Genomic DNA, 23,061 nt, shown 5'->3' on the forward strand with positions numbered 1-23,061 from the left:
CAAAAGCTTTCCAAATATATTATTGTTCAATTGCCTCAAAATGTCACCATTCTTGGTGTAAATCTCAGTGTTGTCTTAGTTTAATAGCTTGTTCTAATCCTGTTTAAGTAGATGTCACTATTAAACTGTTACCTTGTAATGCACATGACCTTTTATTACAAAAACCAAAGCAAGACAGAATTTTATGTCATTGTGTGAATGCCATGAAATCTTGCCTAGTACAGCCAGGAAACACTATTTTATTCTACTTAAATCAGGTAGCTGTGACTCACATCTTCTGTCAATGTGCCACTGACCTGCTGTGTGATTGTATTCATTAATCCCTTTGTTTGCTCATTTGTAAAAGGATTATAAAAGCCAACTTCCATAGAATTTACCCAGACTGCAAGCAGGCAGTGGGAACTCAGTGTGTTCACAGAAAAAAAGTAAATATTAGGAGGAGTAATAAAATTTCTAATGTAGCTCTTATTATAAGCAAATAGGATATCTTATACCCTAACAAAAGTAAAAATTTCTTTTAAAAAATTGCAAATATATTGAATTTCTCAGATCAGAGTGAAGTAATGTGGCCCATCCTGTTCATCTCATTTTGCATTCCTTATCAGTTAACTATGACAAAACTAGTTAATACTGAAATTGAAAAGTAATAATGTGGAAAATACACTACATCTTAAAGATAGTGTAGGCATTTTCTATGAAAACTGTCTCAAAGCTAATCACATATTTATAATACTGCTTACCAAATAATGGAAAAATGTTTTTTCTTTTTTTTTAACCTTGAATTAGATGCACAGTTGTCACCCATTTGTAAATGCCAGCAAAGTGTAGGAAGCCTTGAAAATAAAGCACATAAGGCTCTGTCTCACTTCACAGAGCCACTGGATGTACAGGGTGCTGAAGAAGATGGAAAATATAATGAAAACAAGAATCAGAGTAGCTCAGATGCTTCTGAAGATAGAGACCTTGATAATGTATCAGACATTGAAAAAGAAGGGAAGAAGGAAAAGAACTGCACTCCTAAAATGATCTCACCTCAGCAAGATGAAATCCTAGCTACAGTAACTTTTCGTGAGTCAGAGGGGTCATCCAAAGGAAAAATTACACTGTGGGGCAAGCCAGATTCTTCGGACTCAGTTAGCTTGGCCACTGGAAAAATTTCTGCAGAAGTAAAATATGGCTCTTTTAATATTGAAATAGAAATTAAGAATATTTCTTTTTTTGATTCTGAAACAAAAGTTGGAGATCAACAAAGGAAGAGTTCAAAGAAAAAGAAACATCATGAAAGACAATGCCAGAAAAGTCAGTGTTCAAAATGTTCAAACTATGAATGCCCTTTAACTAAACATTCAGCAGAACACAGGGGTAAATATAAGGGATCCTCTCTGCATAAAATTCAAAGTGCCATCAATGAAAGTCCCTCCCTGGAAATGAACATTGAAACTAAACACATTCAGGTGGAATATACCAGCAGAAATAAAAATCTGAAGGTTAACATCAAAGCTGGTGAGCAGGTGCAGAGCAAACCACTCAACAGGGAACATGAAGATACATACTGGAGTGAAACAGATTATTCTGTTACAGAGGCACTGGGTAACACAGACTGTGAGTCATTGCTTAGCTTTCATGAAAAAGCAGATTTTACATTTCCAGATGGATATACACTTCTTCCTCCACCTAAAGAATTTGCTGACTGTGACAAAATGCACCTGGATACAATTGCAGAAGGCATATCTTCTGTTAATAGCAGAAAGGAATCTGACAGTCTCACTACAGCCTTGAGTATTTGGGGGGAAGAAAATTATTTCTGTAAACTTAACACAGAGGACTATGAAGACCATACCAATGAAAAGGAAGATTTTTCTAAGGATAAAATGCTTTTCTCAAAAATAAATAATACTAATTGTCTCATAGCTATTAATACCTTGCATAATCCAAACAATGGGAAAGAATGCGTTAATAAGAGCAATGTATTACGTCAAGAAAGAAATAACTGTGATAAACACAGAGATAGAGGACCCAAAACAGCAAGAAGAAAGTCTTTCCCAGATACTACCCTGGAGGTGCCATCACCAGTTCACCGTAGAAGGGATTCTGGCTTTTACTCACTGCCGTCCTTAAATGTATTGCTTAAGGAGACCAAAGCAGATGTCCGTAACAGGAACTCACATATTCCTACGAAATATAAGGAACTTTTTAAGTGTCCTGATTTGACCTCCTCTCTGACAGAGCTTTGCAAGTATCCTGACTTGACCTCCTCACTGAGAAATTTGAGAAGTCTTAAGTCTTCATATCAGTATGCTTTGACATCATTTGATCGTAATATTACCATTTATCCATCTGAGCCTGAAGAAGGTGTCTGTCTAGATGGCACTTGTTTACTGAAAGACTGTGCAGACTGTGTGGGGCAAGATGAAGAAACAGAAGAAACACTAATGGAGAGTCTTCATTCCAGAGGTACTACACCTGACAAAAGAGAAAATGACCATGAAGAGCCTCTGGGAAACCTATCCATGTGGGAAGAAGACTCAGAGTCTACTGAAGCTTTAGATAAAGAGAAATCAGAGTACAGCTCTGTAGAAAAGCATGTTGAATGGCAAAACAAAGCTCACCTGATACAAGCCTCTACACTTTCTACAAGCCCTTCGGGTGAGTTCATTAATGATAAAGGAAGTACTAATTATGCATCTACAGAAAGCATCCCAATACAATGTTCAGTTTTACAGTTAAATGTTCACCCACCTTATGCACAGTCTGAGGTTACAAATAAAAGGAGAGACTCAGTACTGACTGACCCTCCAGTGATAACCGGAGAAGTAGAAGGAAGACTTGTCCAAGGCAACACTACATTGACACCTGAATGTTTTGGCTCTGCAGTGAGGAAAGAATCTAACCTTACCTGCAGTATACAAGAAAAATCTTTGCTGTCATCCTTGTTAGATTACAAAGAGAATGACATGAATAAAGCATTGGAAAGCCTTTCTGAGGTACAGTATGTATCTGGAGATGTCCTTGTTGAATCTGATTGCCGTAATAATTCAGCACAGATCTTCGTATTATCTACCTCTTCAGTATGCACAGAAAATAAAGAGAATTTTACAGAACATTTAAACATTAAGCAAAGATTGGGGGACTTCTGCAGTAAACAGTCAACTGACAATAGTTTAAGGAGAGAGCCTGGAGTAAATCAACTACCTCTGTTAGTCAAGTCCAACTTTGAAGAAATTGAATCAAATTTTGAAATGAAAGAAGATTATTATGAGACTGCAGATATGTCATCATCAGTAAGACATATTAGTCAGAAAGGTAGGTGTTACAACACTTTTCAAGTTAATATCACTTACACACCTTTTGCATAGGAGCTTTTGTGACATCTGTTTACTTGGTAAATAAATATATATTAAAAGTTTTCAATGATATTGTTATGGTATATGTGTAGCCATGGGGTTATAATATGCAGTTATTCTGCTGAGGATTCTAGGATCCATCTTGCAGAGCCGAAAAATCGAAATTTTAAAGAAACCAAAAAAATTAATGCAGCTTTGCTCAAGAATCAGTTTTCCTACATTAAATGTCCCTCCTATCCTGCACATCTAGTGAGAGAAGAAAGCACCATTGCTGGAAGTAATAGTAAAAGCATTTGCTGTGTGATATGAACTCAGAGCGCAAGTCAGTGTTTAAAACCACATAAATCTAGCTTTCAAATCCATGTGATCAACATGAATACTGAATATATATACTGGCTGAACATTTTCATTGGATGACCATAGGGGATCCTTTAACCTGCTTTTCTCCTCTCTTTTACATGTTTGGAGAAACTGTGTATGAAAAAGGCTTATTTTTAATAGCTAATTTTACAAAATTTCCTGTCTTTCTTTTTTTTATCCATCTATCCATATCCATAACTTGTCTTTTAAAATGAGTGTTTTGAAGTATAAAAATTTTAAGCCATCCTGGGATATTGCACACTACAATGTGAGCCTTTTACATTATGAATATGTACACACATATGTGTGTATGTGTTGTTAAAACATCACTCCAAACGCTTTAATTTTATTTTTTATTATTAATCAGGTTATATGCAAATACATCTCAAATTCATCTTTCCAGAAGGCAATGTTTCCAGCAGATTTGGAGGTTAAGAGGTTTATATAATTGAAAAATACACATTTTCTCATGGAAAATGTCTAATATAATCCTAGTTCAAAGAAGCTGAAATTTTAAAAAATCTGTTAGTTCACCATACCTGCAGAAAGACTGGCATGACCTCCATGGCTGTCTTGTTTGGCATTGGTAATGGAAATTTAAAAAAAACACCTAAAGTATTTTCTACACTATTTAGATATATACTACATAGATTCATATTGCTATATAGACCAGTATCTCAACATAAGTATCTCAGTACCAATATCTTGGTATCCATATGTAAACTAGAGAATTGATGAGATGGAAATCTCTATAGAACAAGGTATAGAATTAAGATACTAAAGGAAACAGTATACCAAAATCCTTGACTTCCCAGATGTTAGACCTAAATGGTTAAGGACACAGCACAGAAGTGAAATATAGCTATGTTTTTCTTTTTTTTTTCTTTTCTCTTCTTTTATTCTCTCTTTGCTTTTGCCCTTTGCTAAGAATTATCTACGTGTGTTCTTTCTCATACCTGTCATCTTGCTTTGGCCCTCTTTTGGTCCAGGGTCATATTTTGATTTATCTTCATTCCCAGCAATGCTGTGGAGATCCTCCTTTAAATGAATAAATGTGTACATCCAGAAAAAATTTTACAGCCTACTTTACCAAGACATTGGGCAGTGTGGGACTTATGGAGTATAGTAATCCAGTGACACTGGAAAGCAAATGTGTAATTTTTCTGCAAAGAATGAGAACTTCTACAACAGATGCTACGGTGGTAAACAGGATGGGGGAAAGGCAGTCTAGAAGCCTCTAGTGTTCTGGGTACTTCATGAGTGTATCAAAGAGGAAAAGACCCCTGCAAAGGGCACTAGAAGGGCATTGAAAGAGATAGGTTTCCTGAGTCTCAGCAATGGTCTGGAATAGTGCCCTGGAATGGCCTTGCTGAGTTACGTGTGATGAACATCTGGCTGAAGCCAGAAAAAGGCTGTGCAGCCATGAGTGTATCTACAGAGTCCTCCAGGGAGCCTGTGGAAGTTGGACTTTCTCTCTATCTGTCCTTGCCAGTGGTTACAGTCACATTTTTAATACAGAATATAATACAAGATTTGTTTTATCATTGCTGTTTTATCTGAAATAATAATGCAACAATTAAGGTTATTCTGCCTTAACTAGAAAGAAGTCTAAACCAGAAAAATCTTCATGCATTTCTCACAAGATTATTAGTATTCAAATAGGAGTTTATATATCTATCTACCTATTGACTGCTTCAGAAATGTATGATATTAAACAAGACCATGAGCAATTTACAAGTTTCTGCATTAAAATAGTGATGTACTATGCTGTGTAGTAATTTAACTAGAGACACTTCTACTCAATTAGTATCAAATGCATATTTTCGGAATATTTTCAGTATTATTTGGTATTTTCATTTATATATTGGTTAGATTATTCTTGGATTTAGAATGTGGAGTTATTACACAGTAAAATTACTTATACAAGTTGTGTCACATATTTCTTATGAACAACATCTGGTTATAACTTAGACTTGAAATCAGAAATGAATAAAACAAGAAAATTGCCTTTGAAGAAAGACGCCAGAGCAAGTGACAGTTCCCAGGAAGATGCAATAGATCAGTGGGCCAGAAGACGGAAACAGTTCAAAGACAGCAAAAAGTGCAGTTCAACTGGAGGAAGCTCCATAAACAGCACAATCACTGAGGGATCAAGTGAGTACTTTAGTATTACACTTGGTATCTTTCCTGTATGTGTAATTGGTAATATGACAGGCTTTTCAACTAAGGAAATTGATCTCCAGTTTACTATCCAAATGTCTGTGTTAGTCATTATCATGAGTAACACAAAACATCCTTTCTCCTTGGTTAAGCAAACAATCTGACTTAAAAAAAGTTGATTCTACCATGCATGTTCATGGTAGGACATGCTCAAATTATATGCTCAAATAATATTAAGACAAACTTTAGGCACAAACATGTAATTATGTGGCAGCAGGTTTGAGGTTATAACAAAAATCATAATCGTGATATCTACTTATATCAAAGCATGTTGAGCTGGGAGTCTTTCCTCCTCACAAAGGTAACCACCTGCTCCAACTTTAATCTACACTTGTTGCCTGGATTGTTATTCACTGTGACTCGTAACTGTCTCTTTAAGAGATCTGTCACCTTGCCACATGCAAATTCATCAGCTTAAACTTCATGGGAAGGAACTTTTAAGATTAACTGCTTAGTGAATTTAAATTGCATGCAGATGCAGCCACCAAACAGGAATTGCACAGTCTAGGGAGAACATATGTGGATATGTGGTACTTCTCACTTAACACTGCCTTACCTCCTGTTTTGCTATTTTAGTAATATAAAAAATACTTTGTGGGGATGAAGAAATGTGCACTTCCCTGTGGAAATATTTTGTGCTATGAGTTCTTTTGGTACAGGAAATTTTATTTGTAGGTGTATAGACTCCTCTTTGAAGAAGGGAAAATATGGACGTATAGAAGACTCTGAACTCTGAGTCCTCAGGGCAAGTCCAATAGATGCTAAGGTATAAATATGTTCCATGCCTGTACCAAAGAGGTAAATCCTACATTAATTCCTTACTTATACATAGGCTTCATTTGGCAGCTGGTTTGCCAAGAGTGACTTGAGATATGTGAACCAGCAAGGAACCCAAGCCTTTTTGAAGTAGTAATTGAAAAGCAAGCAGGATACCCTGAGGTATCTAATATGGTACAGCCACATCTGTTCAGTTAACCGAACCACTCCCTACGGTTTTAATGCCTGTTAACAAAGATGGTGTGTCTAACATTTCACATGGGAATAAAGAGGCTCTTTATTGGTGGCAATTTTCATTGCTTGCCCCTAAAACAGGTTCTATGCCATCATATTAAGACTAGAAAGTTACTATGTCAAACCACCTGTGCTCAAAAAAACTTGCCAGAAGCTATACACACCGGGCTAAACTATTCCTTGATTTCAACAGTGATGTCTCTTAAATATAAAGTTGGACCATAAATTTCACTAAGTTAGGCATGTGTTGGTTTCATAGAGGAAGCATATATATATCCTTTTAACATATCAAACAAGTCAAAAAAGAGCAAGTTGAAAGAGCTAGAATTTCTTTCCTTGAGACAAAGTTTTGGGTAGCACATGGCATATACCCAGAGTGGTCTCCAGAACAGGTGACTGGGCAGACAATTTTGTCACAGATTCTCACATCTAATCTTTTTGGATAGTATGCACAGGCCTGAGACTTCTGTCCCTTTTGGTTTGGTAGCTTGACTTACCCTCTGTTGGCAGACATCTCTGATTGACGTATGGAAGCATCAGCTCTTTACATTCTTAGTTCCAGCATCTGGGAATAATTTAAATGTGCTTGTTTGTGACTCTCCAGTTTGACATCTGTTCCAAAAACTCAAGGGGAAGAGAAAGGAAATGTTTTGGCATAATTCCATGGCAGTGTCAGCATGGCAGTGTATATAGTTTTGCCTATTTGTCACATTTTATTCTACTCTAACTCTACTCAAATTACAAAAATTCAGCATTAAACTGGCAAAATACTGTGCTGTACTGGGTTGTTTGGTGCTAGTCTAGGTTTTAACTTATGCATTCGAGGAAAAATGAGCTTTAAACATACCAGCATAGTAATATTAATTTATTTGTCTATTTGCTAGTAGCTTCTTAAACAGTTAAGCGTGTAATCTCATACTTTTTGCATAAGGGAGGAGCCAGTGGACCTGGAGTATTTGTCTAGATAGACACAACTGAACACATTTTCTAAGAGAAGAAAGGACTGCCACTTAAATGTATTCAGGGAGTGACTTCCTGAACAAATATAACTTTAAATAAAGGTATATTTTTATTTTCTCTGTTTTTATACTGGTAATCATTTTACATCAAACACAGGATAAGCAAAACAAACAGATCCTTCCTCCAGCTGCATTAAATCTAGCTGCATTATACCAGGCATTTCATGCTGAAATGTATGTGATGTTTTTTTCCTCTCAGAAAATTTATATTTTCAGTCTATCTATCTATGTTAGCACAGCATCTGATTATGTATACTTATATATGACTTTCACCATCCAGTCTTAACTTTGAAGTTACAGCTCCTGGTCTGCTTGGGATGTTGTTGGACTATTTATTTACATTCAGCTTGCTGTTGATAACTTGTCGCAGCCAGCTGCCTGACATCCTGTTGCCTTGAGAGTCTCAGCTTTAGCAGAGAATTAGAGCTCTCCTCCATTTCCATGTGAGCTCTCCTGCATTTCCATGTGAACTCATTGCAAGATATTTGGAATGTAAATTATTATAAAGTAGGAATCTGAAAATCCTCAGGATAACACATCATACACATATTCAACAGCCAATGAAGGAACTAGCCAGGAGTTCTATGGTAAAAGACAAAAGAAAAAAAAACTCCACCAAACTATTGTTTCCTCACCTCCTTTTTAAAAAAATTTCATGCCTGAAGAGCTAAGATTAAGAAAACAGAAAATATGGTCATCAATGCCCCTGTCATGGAAGATACTTTTCAGCTTCTCTTTTGTCTTCTGATATGAATTGAACTCATGCTAAATTTCTAGATTTTTTTTTGATTTCCGAATCAAATGGGTCACATTAGATAGCTTAAGAACTAGCTAAAGCCAGATTTGTCTTAAAGAGTTGCAGCTCCTGTTTTGACCACTTGCATTAAGACTTCACTTCTTACTCAAGTCCAACTGCATTAGCCTCCAGTATTGTGATCTTAGATTTGGAAATCCTTGCAGACTTCTCCTTTAACAGCAACAGAATTGAGGAATTCAGTACAAACATTACAAACAGTTAATTAAGAAGTTCGTGGCACTTCTTGCGTGCTGAGTGGCTGAGGTCTCTTATTCTTCATACATTTTCCCTCCTGACATAACTTTTACTTTTTTTATCACCATGACAGTAAATTCAGAGGATGCTCGATCAGTAGATCTGGGACTATATTCTGAAAATGAGGACAGAGGTTTTTATACAGAAAATTTTCATTCTGCTTCCTGGGTTTTCAGAGGAGATGATGTCTCTCCAGATAACAGTCCTAGATGTCTCAGCAAAAGACCTAGACCAGTGGCAAGTAAGTTGGCTAGAGCAACAGGTAATAAATGTCATAAAAATTTATTCATTTTGGGCACTCTGAGGATTTTAGGGGAATGACACTTTGGAGTAGGTGCTGGTCTTATGCTAAAGAAAGGAAAGGGAGCAACCCAAGAATGTAAAAGCTTATTTAAAAAAGAAATAATTCTTGTTTAGCTATTATCTTGCAAAATATCATTATTACTTGATAAACTGGTTAAAGTGCATAACTAATCTTTGTGAGGTAAGGGTAGAGGCAATGTAATTCCATGACTTCTTCAAGCTTGCCAAAATCTTAGAGATTATGGTCATAAACTTTCAGGCATAGTTGATCTAGAAAGAAAATAATAATTTGCTAGGAGTATGGAGGATTTTTCTATTTGTAGTTTAAATCTGTGCAAACAGATAGAGTGAACAACTATTTCTTTGGGAGGGGAGGTTTTCCTTCACTTCTCAGATGTTAAGTTACTCAAAAGTAACAACAGTTCAAAGAACTATCACAAGCTGAAACACTCATATAGCTTTCCAGAAATTTGTCCTTTGTTGGAGCTCATAAATAATTCAGAATATGAGGGAAAACAAATGTCCACTATAAATCTTCTGATATGAAAAATTTCCCTTAACACAGATGAGAATATTCTGGAAAACCATTTTGGTTGCTTCTTCTCCCAGGAGAGAGCTCAGAACTTCAGCATGATTGTTAAAGTCAGTATTGAAGTATCTATTTTGGACAGATAACATTGATGTCATGCATATCAATTGGCCTGATATTAAAGTAATCTTGAAAACAATTTCTGTCTTCTGAATAGTACACAATTTGAAGACAAAACAGCTGTCATAAATTACTATTGAATTGGTCTCCATTAAGAAAAAATACATAGTAAGGTAGTCAAATGATCAAAATCAGACACTCCAAGAAATCAAATTTACACTGAAATCATTCTTAAGTATATTTGCTAAAGAACCAGGCCATTTAAATCAGAATAATAATACTAATAGACCCTGAGAAAAATATGGAAGTAAGCAATTAGACCCTGACCTTCCTTTTTACGGAAGTTGATCCCTTTAAGTGTTAAATTCTGATGAGTTGAAAGATATTTCAGCTCCCCTTGGCAGCAGATGACACTGTGGCTGGGGAGGTTGAACTACAGGACTGTAAGGCATTCTGGGAGTGTGGAGTGGATGGATAAACAAAAGGAGAAGAAACAACTATCCAAAAGATAGAGGCCTTATGAAATATAAAAAGAATGAAACTACAAGCCTCAAATTTAAATTCATTTGAGAAATTAGAGTGTATTTTGTGTTTGCAGCATAGAAGTTTGACATAGAGGGCATGAGTGTTTTTCTCTCCCAAAACACCATCAGTAGAGTGGAATACCTGAATACTTCAGCCTACATTACAAAGTCCAAGCATTTAATTTAAATTGCTGTCTGCCTGTGCCCTAACATGAATGATACTTGATTTGTTGCAGTCTGAGGGTATCACCAACCTGAGGACCAGCACTAAACAGCCAGGAGTGATAGTGAAAGCACCCCAACTATTTGTAAAATCAGTAATGCTCAGTACCTACGGAGCATTTTTAAAAACAGACTGCTGCTTATTAAATTGAATGCTTAAAGAAAAAAGGTATCTTTCTTCCTATTTCCAGTTCGAGAAAGAACAGTGAAGATTGCAAAAGGAACTGGCAATTACCCTTGGGGTTTCAGGATCCAGTTCTCAAAGCCTATCCTTGTGACTGAAGTTGACACAAGTAAGTTGTGTTTGTACAGGTTAATTTCGCCTGTGGAAATATATAAAAAGTAAATACATAATATTATATACACTGATATAATGATATTATATATATCTATATGATCTACATAGTATAGAACATCTGTGTTATATTAATTTATAATATTGATATACACAATAATTTCCTGAATTAGTGGGTGCAAGGTGTTTGAGAGCAAGAACTGCTCATGAGCAACTGTCTTAGAGCCCCTCTGTCCCTAGCAGTAAATCAGACTCCACTGCCCTGTCTTCTTCCATGTCAGTTCATACCTTGTGCAAGTGCCTGCATTTTGCTTCTCTCAAGATGTAAAGTCTAAAACTTTTTTGGGCTGACATTAATGAATGAGAGTAGGCCATTAAAAATTAAAATGAGGATGCAGTGATCCTTCTAATATTTCCAAAAATCTTATTGGCTAGGGACACTTCTGCTTGGATCAATCAAGCCATCTGTCAGTCTTGACAGGTGGTCTGTTAACTTCTTCTGGTAATTATGATGATTGTAGGAAACCCCAAAAGAAGCTCCAAAACCCAAGTGAGTGAGCAAAGAATGGCAGATGATTTTCAGCGAAGATGAAATGTAAGGATACTGCTTCTAGAGAAGAATGAGCTAGCTGTACCATGCCTTAATAATGGTGTTGGCACTTTTGCTCAGGAATGAGATCTTGGGAGTCACCACTGAAAAGTGTCTGAAATCATTGGCTCTGTGCATAATGTCAACTTAGAAATCTGGCTAAAAGCTGACTCAGTCAGTAACAGCAGAGAGAATGAGACACAGGCAGTCTGTCATTTTACTGCTGCCTAAGACCTTGGCTCATCCAAATCGAGAGTACTCCTTGCTCTACTGCTCTGCATCTCAGGACAGGCACAGTAGAATTAGGAAAAGAGCAGAAGGTACAGGAGACTATGATAGATTCTTACTAAAAATAGCAGATACTATGCAAAATGTCATCCTGTACAGAGAAAGCTTGTGCATGCCTTCAGGCATGGCATCTGAGAATAGCTCTGTCACTATTACCAGCCTTATGTATTAGATTGTCCATCATCCAGACAACACTGAGAAAGCCTGTGAATTCAGGAGCATGTGAATTCATAAATTCTTTACCTAAGTACAAATAAAATCATACATCATGCATACAATAGCTCTGACACTTACCAATTTATCCCTACTAGTTAAAATTAAGTATAGCAACTCACATTGTATATCGCTCTTTGATTTGTATGTTGTTTTCAAACACAATTGCTTTAAAACAGTGACAACATTAAAAAATAAGGTTTTTCGGACAAGCTTGTAGTAAAATTATGTTTTCTCAAAATATAACTCCTTTCATTAGGAAGAAATTCTTCCCTGTGAGAGTGGTGAGGCACTCGCACATCTTGTCCAGAGAGGCTGTGGATGCCCCATCCCTTCAAAAGTTCAAGGCAGGGTTAAATGGAACTTTGAGCAACCTGGTCTAGTTGAAGGGGATTGGAACTAGATGGCCTCTGTCAGCTGAAATCATTCTATGATTCTATAATGAATATTTTAATAATATTTTTATAACCCACTTATGGTCATAAATTCTGGTATGGCATGCTCAAGGCCAGCACAACCCAAAATGTTCTGACATTAACAAATTATTTTTAATACACATGAGGGTGGACTGGGGCTTTATTGTGCCTGTTTATCATTAAGCTTTTACTAATCTTATCCCTACAATTTCTAAACATTCTCAGAAATACACTGAAGGATCACATTTACTGCATCATAGGGAGCAAAATCTTAAAAAGCATACAGTAAATGTTAAGGACATGAAATAATATTTTCCAAAACTATTATTTTACAGTACATTCAGAATAGTTATTTATAAATGAGAAGATAAATACTGTATTTGAGAAATTTGTAATTGGGATTTAAGTAACTGTGTTGGTGCCCATGAATAGAGTATATTTATCACCTCCCTAGTTTGTTTCCATTCCTGGCTAGCATGTTTCTGAGCAGCGTTTTATTAGGAATGCATGTGCTTTGCAATGGTTAACAAATAAACAAAAGGTGATGCATTAAAAATCTGATTCAGTTCTTCCTTCACTGGGACCTTTTTAACTTACCATGTAATTTGTTCCTAAAGCCAAAAATTCTCAAAATGCTATATCCAAATTCTGTTAACCAGCAAAGATAAATATCAACACAGAAGGTACTCTTTTGGGGTTAAATTCAAAGTTTATCAGAATAATAGATAATTTTTTTCTAGTGACTCCACTGAGCTTTGCATCACATCTTTCTTTGCACTTCAGGCCAAAAAACTCTCAGATACTGAAATGTCTATTTGAATCCTAAAGCATTTAAATCCTAATGGCATTTTAAATGGAATTTCTCCATTGCCAGTGATTATCTAGGGTTGCATCCATATCCAAATCCTGGAGCTTCATTAACAGATGAGTAACAGGTTGGTCATTAAAACTTGTTTCACCTCCAAGTTGACATCATGAAGGCCCTAAAACATAATCCTTGATTGGCTGAACAGATACTCGTTTTGCTAAAAAAGTGTGATCATATAGTCACGCTTGATATCTTAGCACTAAATAAATTTTTGTGGTTTTTTGTTTTGGTGGATTTCTTTTGTTTGTTTTTGGTTTAGTTTCTTTCTCTTCCTCTCTCTTTTTCTCTCTCTTTTTTTTATTTTTCTCTTTCTTTTCTCTTTTTCTCTTTTTCTTATTCTCTTTTTCTTTTTCTCTTTTCTCTTTTGTTTTTCTTTTTCTTCCAGATAGTGCAGCTGAAGAAGCAGGGCTTCAAGTTGGGGATATTCTGATAGCAGTAAATGGAACTGATGTCACCAGCATGCCACATTCAGAAGCTGCAAATCTGGCAAGGAAAGGTAATTCTGAATCACAATAAATTAAATTAATGGATCAGGTTTTCTGTTGAATGCTTCAAGTGCATCCAGAGAAATGGGGTGATGTATGCAACAGAAATCTCAATTAATAGTTTAATCCCTTACTATTTCATACAGTGGTATTGCTGAGGTAACTTTTTTATCTAGACCTTGCTTTTTAGACACTTTAGAAAATTAGTCCCCAAAGAGCATGTAACTGTAATGGTTTTGGCTCTCTTACAAAGAAAGTGACTCAGAGAGCCCTTAAAGTGACTAGAGAGACACAAATGCCTTATTTATGCCTTATACTTCCTCAGGGACAGACTTCACATCTTTCTTCTGTTTCTCTGTTGCCAAGATCTGAAGTCTAGTCAGGAGATAAGAGAGTTCATTTCATGAAGCATTCTTTTGTACCACCACAGAGACAGTCGGGGATATTAGTCCAGTATATCCTTCCCAGAATTTTGATGACTAAAACCCAGAGATAGCCATGTTTACATGGGGAAAATTAGTTTACTGCTATTCCCGTATTTATCCCAGATAAATTTTTGACAAAGGATCATGGGAAATTCAATAAATTAAAATACTTTTACAAGGCAATGACAAATTTGACTTGACACATACTGTATAATTTAATTACAGAACTGCCATTCACACTATTTAAGAGAATGTTGAGTGTTTTAGCAGATAAATCTGTGATTACTGGTATTTTCAAGTCCTCAGAGGAATTGGATTGAATCTTGGCACACCAACAACGTTCCCAAAGTCAAGTGTCCCCCATAAAGAAACCCAGCAAATGTTTTGCAGATGAAATTGTGTCCCAATCACATTTTTCAATCTTCCTTCAGGCATTACCACTTGCTCTTTAGTGTTGAAACAATCAGAATTTCTGGCCTTTAGGGTCAAAATCATAGATATATTGATACTGTCAGCAAATTGATGATGAAGATAACATTTTTTCTTTAATCTTGCAACCCATAATCTCTTCTGAGTCCTTACATTTTGCAAATGATAACTAGATGCTTTAGCACAGGTTTGCTTCCAGCAGCCATCTTCCTCAGTGAGGGGCACAGAAAAAGTTACCATAGTCCAAGCCGTGGAAAATGAAAAATTCTCAAGAGCATATGTAAAATGACAGAGACTGAAGGTGCCCCAAGAGCATTTTTAGCAATTTTTCGTTAAACCTCAATTTATGTACACCCATTTGAGCAATGAAATTACTCAAATTACTTCTCCTAACTGATGAAATAGACAAGTACCGAAGATGCTGCTGGCAAAAATAGGTCACAAAAATTTTTTTAGACGTGTCTTCAGATAGCTGCTCCATTACCAGTTCTCAACACAAAATTAGTTCCATTGCTGAATTTGTGTTAAAAGAAGGCCAAATATCACTTGATTTAATATGCTTCGTCAGCTGCTCTGCTTCTTTTTACTTCTAGAAGCTCCACTGGGAAGACATGGGCGTGGTATAGAACACCGCCTTCTTTCTCCCTAACCTATATGGGTATTCAGAAATACTGACACATCTGTAGTTTTGACTTATGTTTTCACATGTAATATTTTAGGTCCTGATATCCTGACGATGATAGTGGGATCAGACATCAGCCGTTACCCCAACACCCCCAAACCTACTTGCCGAGGATATCTGCACAAACGAACACAATCAGCAATACTGAAGGGCTGGAGAAAGAGGTGGTTTGTGCTGAAACATAATGGTTACCTACACTATTACAAACACAAGAAGGTAAGGAGAGTGGTTGGTGAGAAGTCAGAATTCAGGAGTGTGTCCTGAATTATGGAGTGTAGCAGTTCTGTACTCAAATTTGCAGATAACTGTATTGACTTATGGTATTTGCAGCATAACATCAATGCTACAGGGTTTTGCATGAAGTGTGTAAAAGAGGCTTGTTGAATATTCTTCTATAGTTCTCTATGCATCTTACATTTCCAGCAGAATAGCTGGTAGTCTTGTTTCTCTGCATCTGTCATGGTAGACATATGAGCCATAAAATCGGGAATATGCTGCAGAACCACTGGGTAAGCAACAAAACAGTCTGGCAAGTGCTTTATTTCAGCGCTAGCTATTCTGGTGTCAAAACAAAACCAAGTAAAAAACTTCACACTAAAAAGATGCAAACATGTAGGAAACATTCTTTTGAAGAGATTTCATTTTATCATAACCAGATCCATCATCAAACTCTTGAAATGTAAAAATTGCATATCTAGTTATACTTTTAAACACTTTCCAGTTCTTGATCAATTAAATATCACAGAGTGTTAGATAAATTGGAGTGAGGATTAGAAGGTGCCTCATAATCTTACATTCTCTAAGATTTAATTACATTTTCACTTCTTCCTTTCTACTAGTAGGCTTCTTTTAATTAATTTGTTCCTCAACTACCTTATTTATTGCACTAAGAAAATAAATATTTCAATCATGCAAACTATGTGCATTTGCTTTTTCTTTAAAAGAGTAAATACAAGTAAATACTGCTTATTTTCTTGCATTATCCTAGACTAGTGCCCTTCAATTACTTTTTAAATTATTACATGCTGGTTTTTTGCTCTCTGTCCCTGGACTCCAAAGAATACATTTCAGAATACTGAAATATTGAGGTGTTATTTTAGCAGATGAAAACACAAGGATTTTCTTTACTGCCTCATGTGTTTACAGAGTACTCTGAAGAATCATTTAGTAAGAGAGAGAGGGAGCAAGATACTTAAAACAAATACAGTTCTTCACTACTGAGAGAACCTAATGCTCAAATGAAATAAAAAAGAGGGATCTCAAGTGTACTCATTGGCACTTTTTTCTTTTGGTATGATTTCTCTCAGGATGTTAAAAGAGGACTGCTCATCCCACTTTTTTTTCTACAGGAATTACAAATAATATTTTTCTTTTAACACAACTTTTTATTTTTTATGCCAGCTGCATGATTAAATTGGCAATATTATGTTCCTGATCTTGCCTCATTCTGGAGGAAAAAAATTTTCACTTACTGTATCTAGGAAGTTCTTTGAAATAGTTCATTAAAAGCAAGAATAATTCAGGAATTTTAAAAAAACTTCAGGAAAAGCTGTCACTATCCAGCAAAAAGGCCAGGATGATCAATTTACTCATCTTCATTCTGTTGTTAAGAACATCAGCTTACATTGGTGTATTTCCAGTGACTCCAGCAAGGCCATGCCTGGTTTCCAGTTGTGTAAGAAGACAACTTTTATTTAAGCCTGAAATGCAGCATATAATGTTTTGTAGTGGAGAAAGGAGAGGGCGATTCATCTCTGCTTCAGTCCATATCAAAAAACACGGGGAGCTAGATTTCCTCATCATTGTAATTTACAAGCAGATATTATCCATCTTGAATTTTTCTCTTCCCACCTACCTTAAAAAGAAGATTCCTAGAGTTTTTTATATTTGACTCTCCCATGTAATTGCTGCTCTTTTTGAGTCATCTCTAGCCAATCACACAGTGGTGAAGTGATAGCTGTTGGAAAATATTCAGTTATTTCCCATGCAAAGTTACTTTCTTTTCCCTCAAAAAGATGCTGCCAACAGAAATCCTTGACTCTACAATCCATATCAGTAGCTAAAACATTTTTTTCACTTCAGTGGTTGTAGCTGTGTTTGCCACCTCAGAGCAGAGATATTTTTGTGTTAGAACCTTGGTTTTGGTAAATTACTGAGATCAGCAGAAATAAATTATTTATACTACTTTTGCCTATACTTGGCAGCCATGGAGTTCCACTATATATTCTGCAGGTCTGATCCCCTTTTGTCCAGAACACTGGATCTTCTCAAATATGCTAAATCCTTATTTTTCAACATGCCCAGTTTTTCTCTAAAAGGAAAGATGTCTGGAAATTATGAGGAGACAGATATGAACATACACTTAAATCCTTCCCTAAGGCAAGTATAAGCAGACAAGTTTCTTGTGCTTGAACTTAACACATTTTTTCAGGGAAAGCTGAAAACTCATCAACATAGTCACACACTGATCCTTTCTTTACAGATAAATTGAAATGGTACTTTTAAAGGAGCAATGTTTACTCTAAAAGTACCATTTGCTGCACATCACAGTAAAGGGGCTGCAAAGTAACCACAAAATGTTTGTAGTGAAGTATAGAACAAATAAGTCTTAAACAGCTTTACATGAGACCAATAAGATAGAAAAAACAATCTACCTCACAGCAGCAGAGCATCACTTCAACCTGTTAAATCTCTAAACTGTCATCAGCAAGTCACTTTTAGAACATGACAGCTAACTTGAAAACCTTAAAATTGGTTGCAGTCTTCAGGATTGAAAAAATACTGGTCTTGTGACTTCTTTAAAGAAAAGGAATATAATTTCCAGGACCCAGGAACAAATGGGCCATTAAGGGGTTTAAAGACTGTGGAGCATGCATTCATTAATCATGGGGAAATACCTGCTAGAGTGCTAACAGTGTTTGAGGCTTAATAGGAAAACACAAGGATTCAGAAGGCATTATAGTCAAAAATTAGTTTCCTAAAATTCCTCATTACAAATATCCACCATGTAAGGTGTTCAACAAATTTAATACTGGCTTTTACAAAACCACTAAGTGAGGGTGCCAGTGAAAGCCAGAATTTCCTAAAAAATATTTGTAACAAGCTCCTATCTGGTTTTTATCTTGCAGTGTTTCTAGGAATTGTTTTCAGCCCTTTGGACATAAGTAGATCCTGGTAAAGAGAATAGCAAGACAGATAACTAATTTAGCTCCTGAAAGGTAATGAAGAAATAAATATCATTGTGGTTATAGTCTAGGAGAAACTCTAAAGAGGCCTGTCTCCAACAGGAAAGAGTTATTAATGTATCTCCTTTCCAGAGATACATTACAGATCCTGACTTCCTTTCCAGATGTCAGAGATTGATTCATTCTAGACAAACCAGTTCTGTCAGGTCCTTGTATTACTTTTGTAATTTATTCCATTTCACTGTCCTATTCCCTCAGCTAAGAATGATGTAGAACTATAGTAGTTAGAAATAAAGATCTAGAGTATGGGTTTGTTGCCGGCATTTTGTATGGACTCCAAGTAGGAAAGTCAAAAGAAGAAGCTGTGATAGCAAGGAAATAGGAGCAGTTACGTTGGAAGGAATAGTCAAGTTGGAAACTATTGCCCGGACAATAGAAAATAGCATGCTTTAGAGATTCAGCTGAAGTGAGAGACTGAACTGTGAATAAAGAGAAAATTGACTTTCCTGTGTAGTCCCAAGTCTCAGAGAAATGGCCTTCATGACAGTTCATGCTGGTAATGCTCTGAAACATATTATAAGAAAAGGACAATATACAGTCTTGAAAAGCACTCCTCCTGTGGCAGCATTGAAGGACAGGAATGGGCTTTTTTGTAATCATATATAATAATGTCAGCTTTAAAAAGAGAATTATAATTTGCATTTGTTAAGCTCCCAAGTTTAATGCCTCTAGGAAGCCCTTAGGCATAATGTGAGTGATTAAGACAAAGTATCTCAAAGCTGAGGGCAGATCAGTGAGAACAGACATGCATTTTTTATAATCCAAAACAATTACACCCCAACCTGGTAAAAAGCTATTACATCACTTAAATCATTAGATGTTAGGTCATATCCCTGTTTCCATTAGAATAGAACAGAGAATGAAATAAATGCTTTTAAATTATTTTCATTTCTGTGGTATATGGAGTCCAATTTTTACACCAAGAAAGAAATCCCCTGCATGCCATATGCAGAGCCTTGAGAGCATTTCAATCTATGGCAAATATGCAGTCCTTTGTTGTCTTGAACAAGCCTGTGTGTTCATTGCTAAGCCTAATCACTTTATATAAATGGCTTAGCTAGAAATAGATTTAGGTCTAAGCCATTGCTTGCAGAGATATCACTGTTACTTGTTTTTCATTTTTGCTTGGAGCTGTATCACCATAGTCTGGAAGCTGCCACTATATATAGAGCCTTTGTATAATCAGATTTCTTAACGTTTACCATGACTCCCATGGCTCTAGAATGTATTTTTCAGTTGACATTTAAGAACCTGCTGAATCCATTTTCTCCAATACATCCTCTGCATTATTTCTGTTGAGAAATGAGAAATAATGCTAGCTGATGATATATGTGTTAATTTGGGCTTAAAAGATTGCATACCCTAACCCAGAGAAAGTCATACACAGATACATTATTTGATCTGATTCAAGTTGTTCAAAATTTTAACTGAATATTTCTTTCTGTGAGACTTGGTCTTGCAAACTTTTATTACCTTTTGTGGAATTAATTGCAACAAATTAGAAAGAACCAATTGGACCAACTGGAATGTGAAGATTAACCATTCCATGAGACCGTTTGATTGTATTTCATCTGACAGCTAGTACTATTTGGTGTGTGATAATTAGGTTCTTCAAATCAAAGAAGCTTTTAAATGTTTTTCCATATTTTTTTGTTCTTCAGTGTATTTATATTCTCTCTAGTTTATATGTAAATTATTTAAAGCAAAACAAAATTAAAAACTAAGTAAATTCATCTCTACTGGCAAAAAATGCCATACAAACTGTTCTGGAGTTTAGAGCTCCCTGTTCACTGACATACGCAAGGCCTTTCCTCGAGGGCAAAGGAAATAGATGTAAGGAAGAAAGACATAAAAAGCATTCATTTTTTCTCTGCATTGATCTCTGCCCAGCTCAAAGAAGAAGTGAACAGACTTCAGCTGTAATTTCCTTAAAGAAACAAAAAATGAGCCTGCCACAAATACAGTGATTAGAAAAACAGACAGGCACAGGGAGAAGAAATTTTCAGTGATATACTAAGCAAGAAGCAGCAGACCTCAAGGAGAAACTGGTCAGAGAAAATCAGAAATAATAGATGGTGAAAATTCCAGCGATAGTTGTGGACACATCTGCTATGATGGAGAAAGCTAGGCAAATAAGAAATAAGCAAAAAGAAAAAAAAAGTTCTGTTTCCTGTCTCAATTAAGAGATGTCTATTTTAAGAACACTGAGGGACATCCAGGAAGATATTTTTGAAAGACAGTCAAAATTTGGTCATGCCACTAGTGACCTGAAACCAATCTAAACCAGTGACTTCAGGGCAACTGCCTCACACTTCCTACTGCCAGTCTCCCAAGTTAGCCAAGACTTCCTTTTCTGCTTTCTAGCCCTGCTCAGTTTTCATTGTCTTTTAGATTCCTTCTGGGATTTGATATTGTTTTCTGTAAAGTTGCTTTCATTCCCTCTTATTAGTAGTTGTAGACTATTTTGTGTATTACTTTCAAGTTCATTTCATAGTTACTCGTGTCATTACTTTTTGTATTTTTTTGCTACTAATAGCATGAAATGTGCATAGATTTTCTCAGGTGCTTCTTAATGATACATGAAGAAGCTTAATTTGTATAGCATATATAACTGTGCTTGAACAAAACTTGAGTGCAGTGAATCACTCAGGAAATACTATGAATGGCATTAACTGGAATTCTGGAATTGTACCAAATTGAATAGGACTATATGCACTACCTTAATGAGCATTTGATACAATATAGAAAGGAGACATCTAATTTTCTATTTTTATTTTTTTCTGATTTCTGTTTCTCATCATTATACATTGTTTAATACTTTAAATTTCTTTTGCAGAAACATTTAACCTAAATCTCTGATCATCTTAGAAAAACCAGCAGTATAGGAATGGTTACTTCAGATGTTTCTCCTGTTCATGGAATAGCACGTACCAGAGAAGCACCTGCTTCCTGCCTTCTACCTAGAAAACTTCATCCATGTTTGATACTGAAGACTGCCTAGAATTCATAAACTAGATGATCACAACCTTGAGGAAAGAAAAAAAAAATTAGTGCAGAATGGAACAGTAGTAGCTAAAATCTGAGTTAGTGCAGTTAAAATCTGTACAAAACATGATCATCTCAGGCAGCATCACATAGCTATATTAGGTTCCATAATGGCAGTATCATCAATGGATTGAACTTTAGTCTCAGGCGTAAGAAAATACTTCTATAATTTTTTTTTTTTTTTAGCAATATACTTGTGGAATTCTTGTAACAAAGGGATATTTTCCAAAGGAATTCATGAAAGCCACATGAGTGAAAAAACACCCCTTACAAATGTGTGGATGTGACACATAGGCCATGGTGTTAGCAGTGAACAAGGTGGTGCTGGGCTAATGGTTTGACATGATCATTATGAATGTCTTTTCCAAGTTTAACAATTCTATGATTCTCCGGTTTAGATTATCAGAGGGAGCACGGCTCTCTATCATTCAATGAAAGGCATTTTGTCTCCCTTTAAATGCGTCCAATCCATTTTATTCCATTCCTCAATGTATTTGAAAAACAGTGGGCAGAAATAATTCTTGGTGCCACAGAACTTCTAGTTATATTCATTCTAGACACCACAGAAAGTGTTTACAAAATAGGTTTATAGGGATATGCAGTAATAGTGATCAGTCATTTCAGTATCTAAAGTGACCATTGCCTTCAGGACCATGGACAGGATCCCACTGAAGAATGCCTCCTTGGCACAGCACAGGCTGTGCTTCACTGTAGGAACAGGATTTGGACCTGAATACACATTTTGGTTATGCTGTCTTTGCAATGTTATTTTGTGTCTGAAGGCATTATAAGTAAAGTAGTCACACAGCACTGACAATTTGCAGGATTGCCTTCATCTTCTTCAGTTTTACATTAAAAAAAATTAGTTTGGCATTAAAAAAATAGGAAGACAAGGAAGTGTAGAAATCGAAGAAATGTATTCATGAATATTTATTTATACTGTTGTCATTATTAGGGACTATTTTGTTTCTACAGAAGAATTATGTGTAACAAAGTGATATTTCCATGTGCCAGTGAGAATGCAATCAATTATTTAACTATTTAATTCCCACAAGAGCATTTTTTTTTTCATGGAAAGCTCTTTATGTTTATTTTTAGGTTAAGAAAAAATTACATCAGGCAGTTACAGTTCAGCTCCTTCTGACTAAATTTAATTAATTCCCAGGAATCAACCAGTTTTATTGTATGAGACTCCACCATCTGTGTATTTTGCAGATTGCACTCATGATCTTCAAAGCCCCCAGTATTAACTTTCTTCTTTAATTTTTTTCCCACCAAATTTGATGCAATTGTTAGAACTCCGGTCACAGATCATCGAGGAAAAGGGGCTAAGAGTATTTTTTAAAACACAGCCAGAGTTCATTGTCCAGATGTGTGC

At 35.9% G+C, this 23,061-nt stretch overlaps 1 protein-coding gene across 1 annotated transcript in view; it reads left to right on the forward strand.

Annotated features, from left to right (window-relative positions):
• The first annotated feature begins 2,884 nt into the window (after positions 1 to 2,884).
• Positions 2,885 to 23,061, forward strand: part of LOC132086836 (uncharacterized) — a 28,444-nt gene continuing 8,267 nt past the window's right edge. The window contains exons 1-6 of the mRNA XM_059492768.1: positions 2,885 to 3,303; positions 5,676 to 5,858; positions 9,079 to 9,246; positions 10,895 to 10,996; positions 13,758 to 13,868; positions 15,431 to 15,609. Coding sequence (XP_059348751.1) covers positions 2,955 to 3,303; positions 5,676 to 5,858; positions 9,079 to 9,246; positions 10,895 to 10,996; positions 13,758 to 13,868; positions 15,431 to 15,609 — 1,092 coding nt within the window. The 5' untranslated portion in view covers positions 2,885 to 2,954. The remainder of the gene's footprint in view (positions 3,304 to 5,675; positions 5,859 to 9,078; positions 9,247 to 10,894; positions 10,997 to 13,757; positions 13,869 to 15,430; positions 15,610 to 23,061) is intronic.

The sequence above is a fragment of the Ammospiza nelsoni genome, chromosome Z (genome assembly GCF_027579445.1).
Source record: "Ammospiza nelsoni isolate bAmmNel1 chromosome Z, bAmmNel1.pri, whole genome shotgun sequence".
NCBI classification, from domain to species: Eukaryota; Metazoa; Chordata; class Aves; order Passeriformes; family Passerellidae; genus Ammospiza; species Ammospiza nelsoni.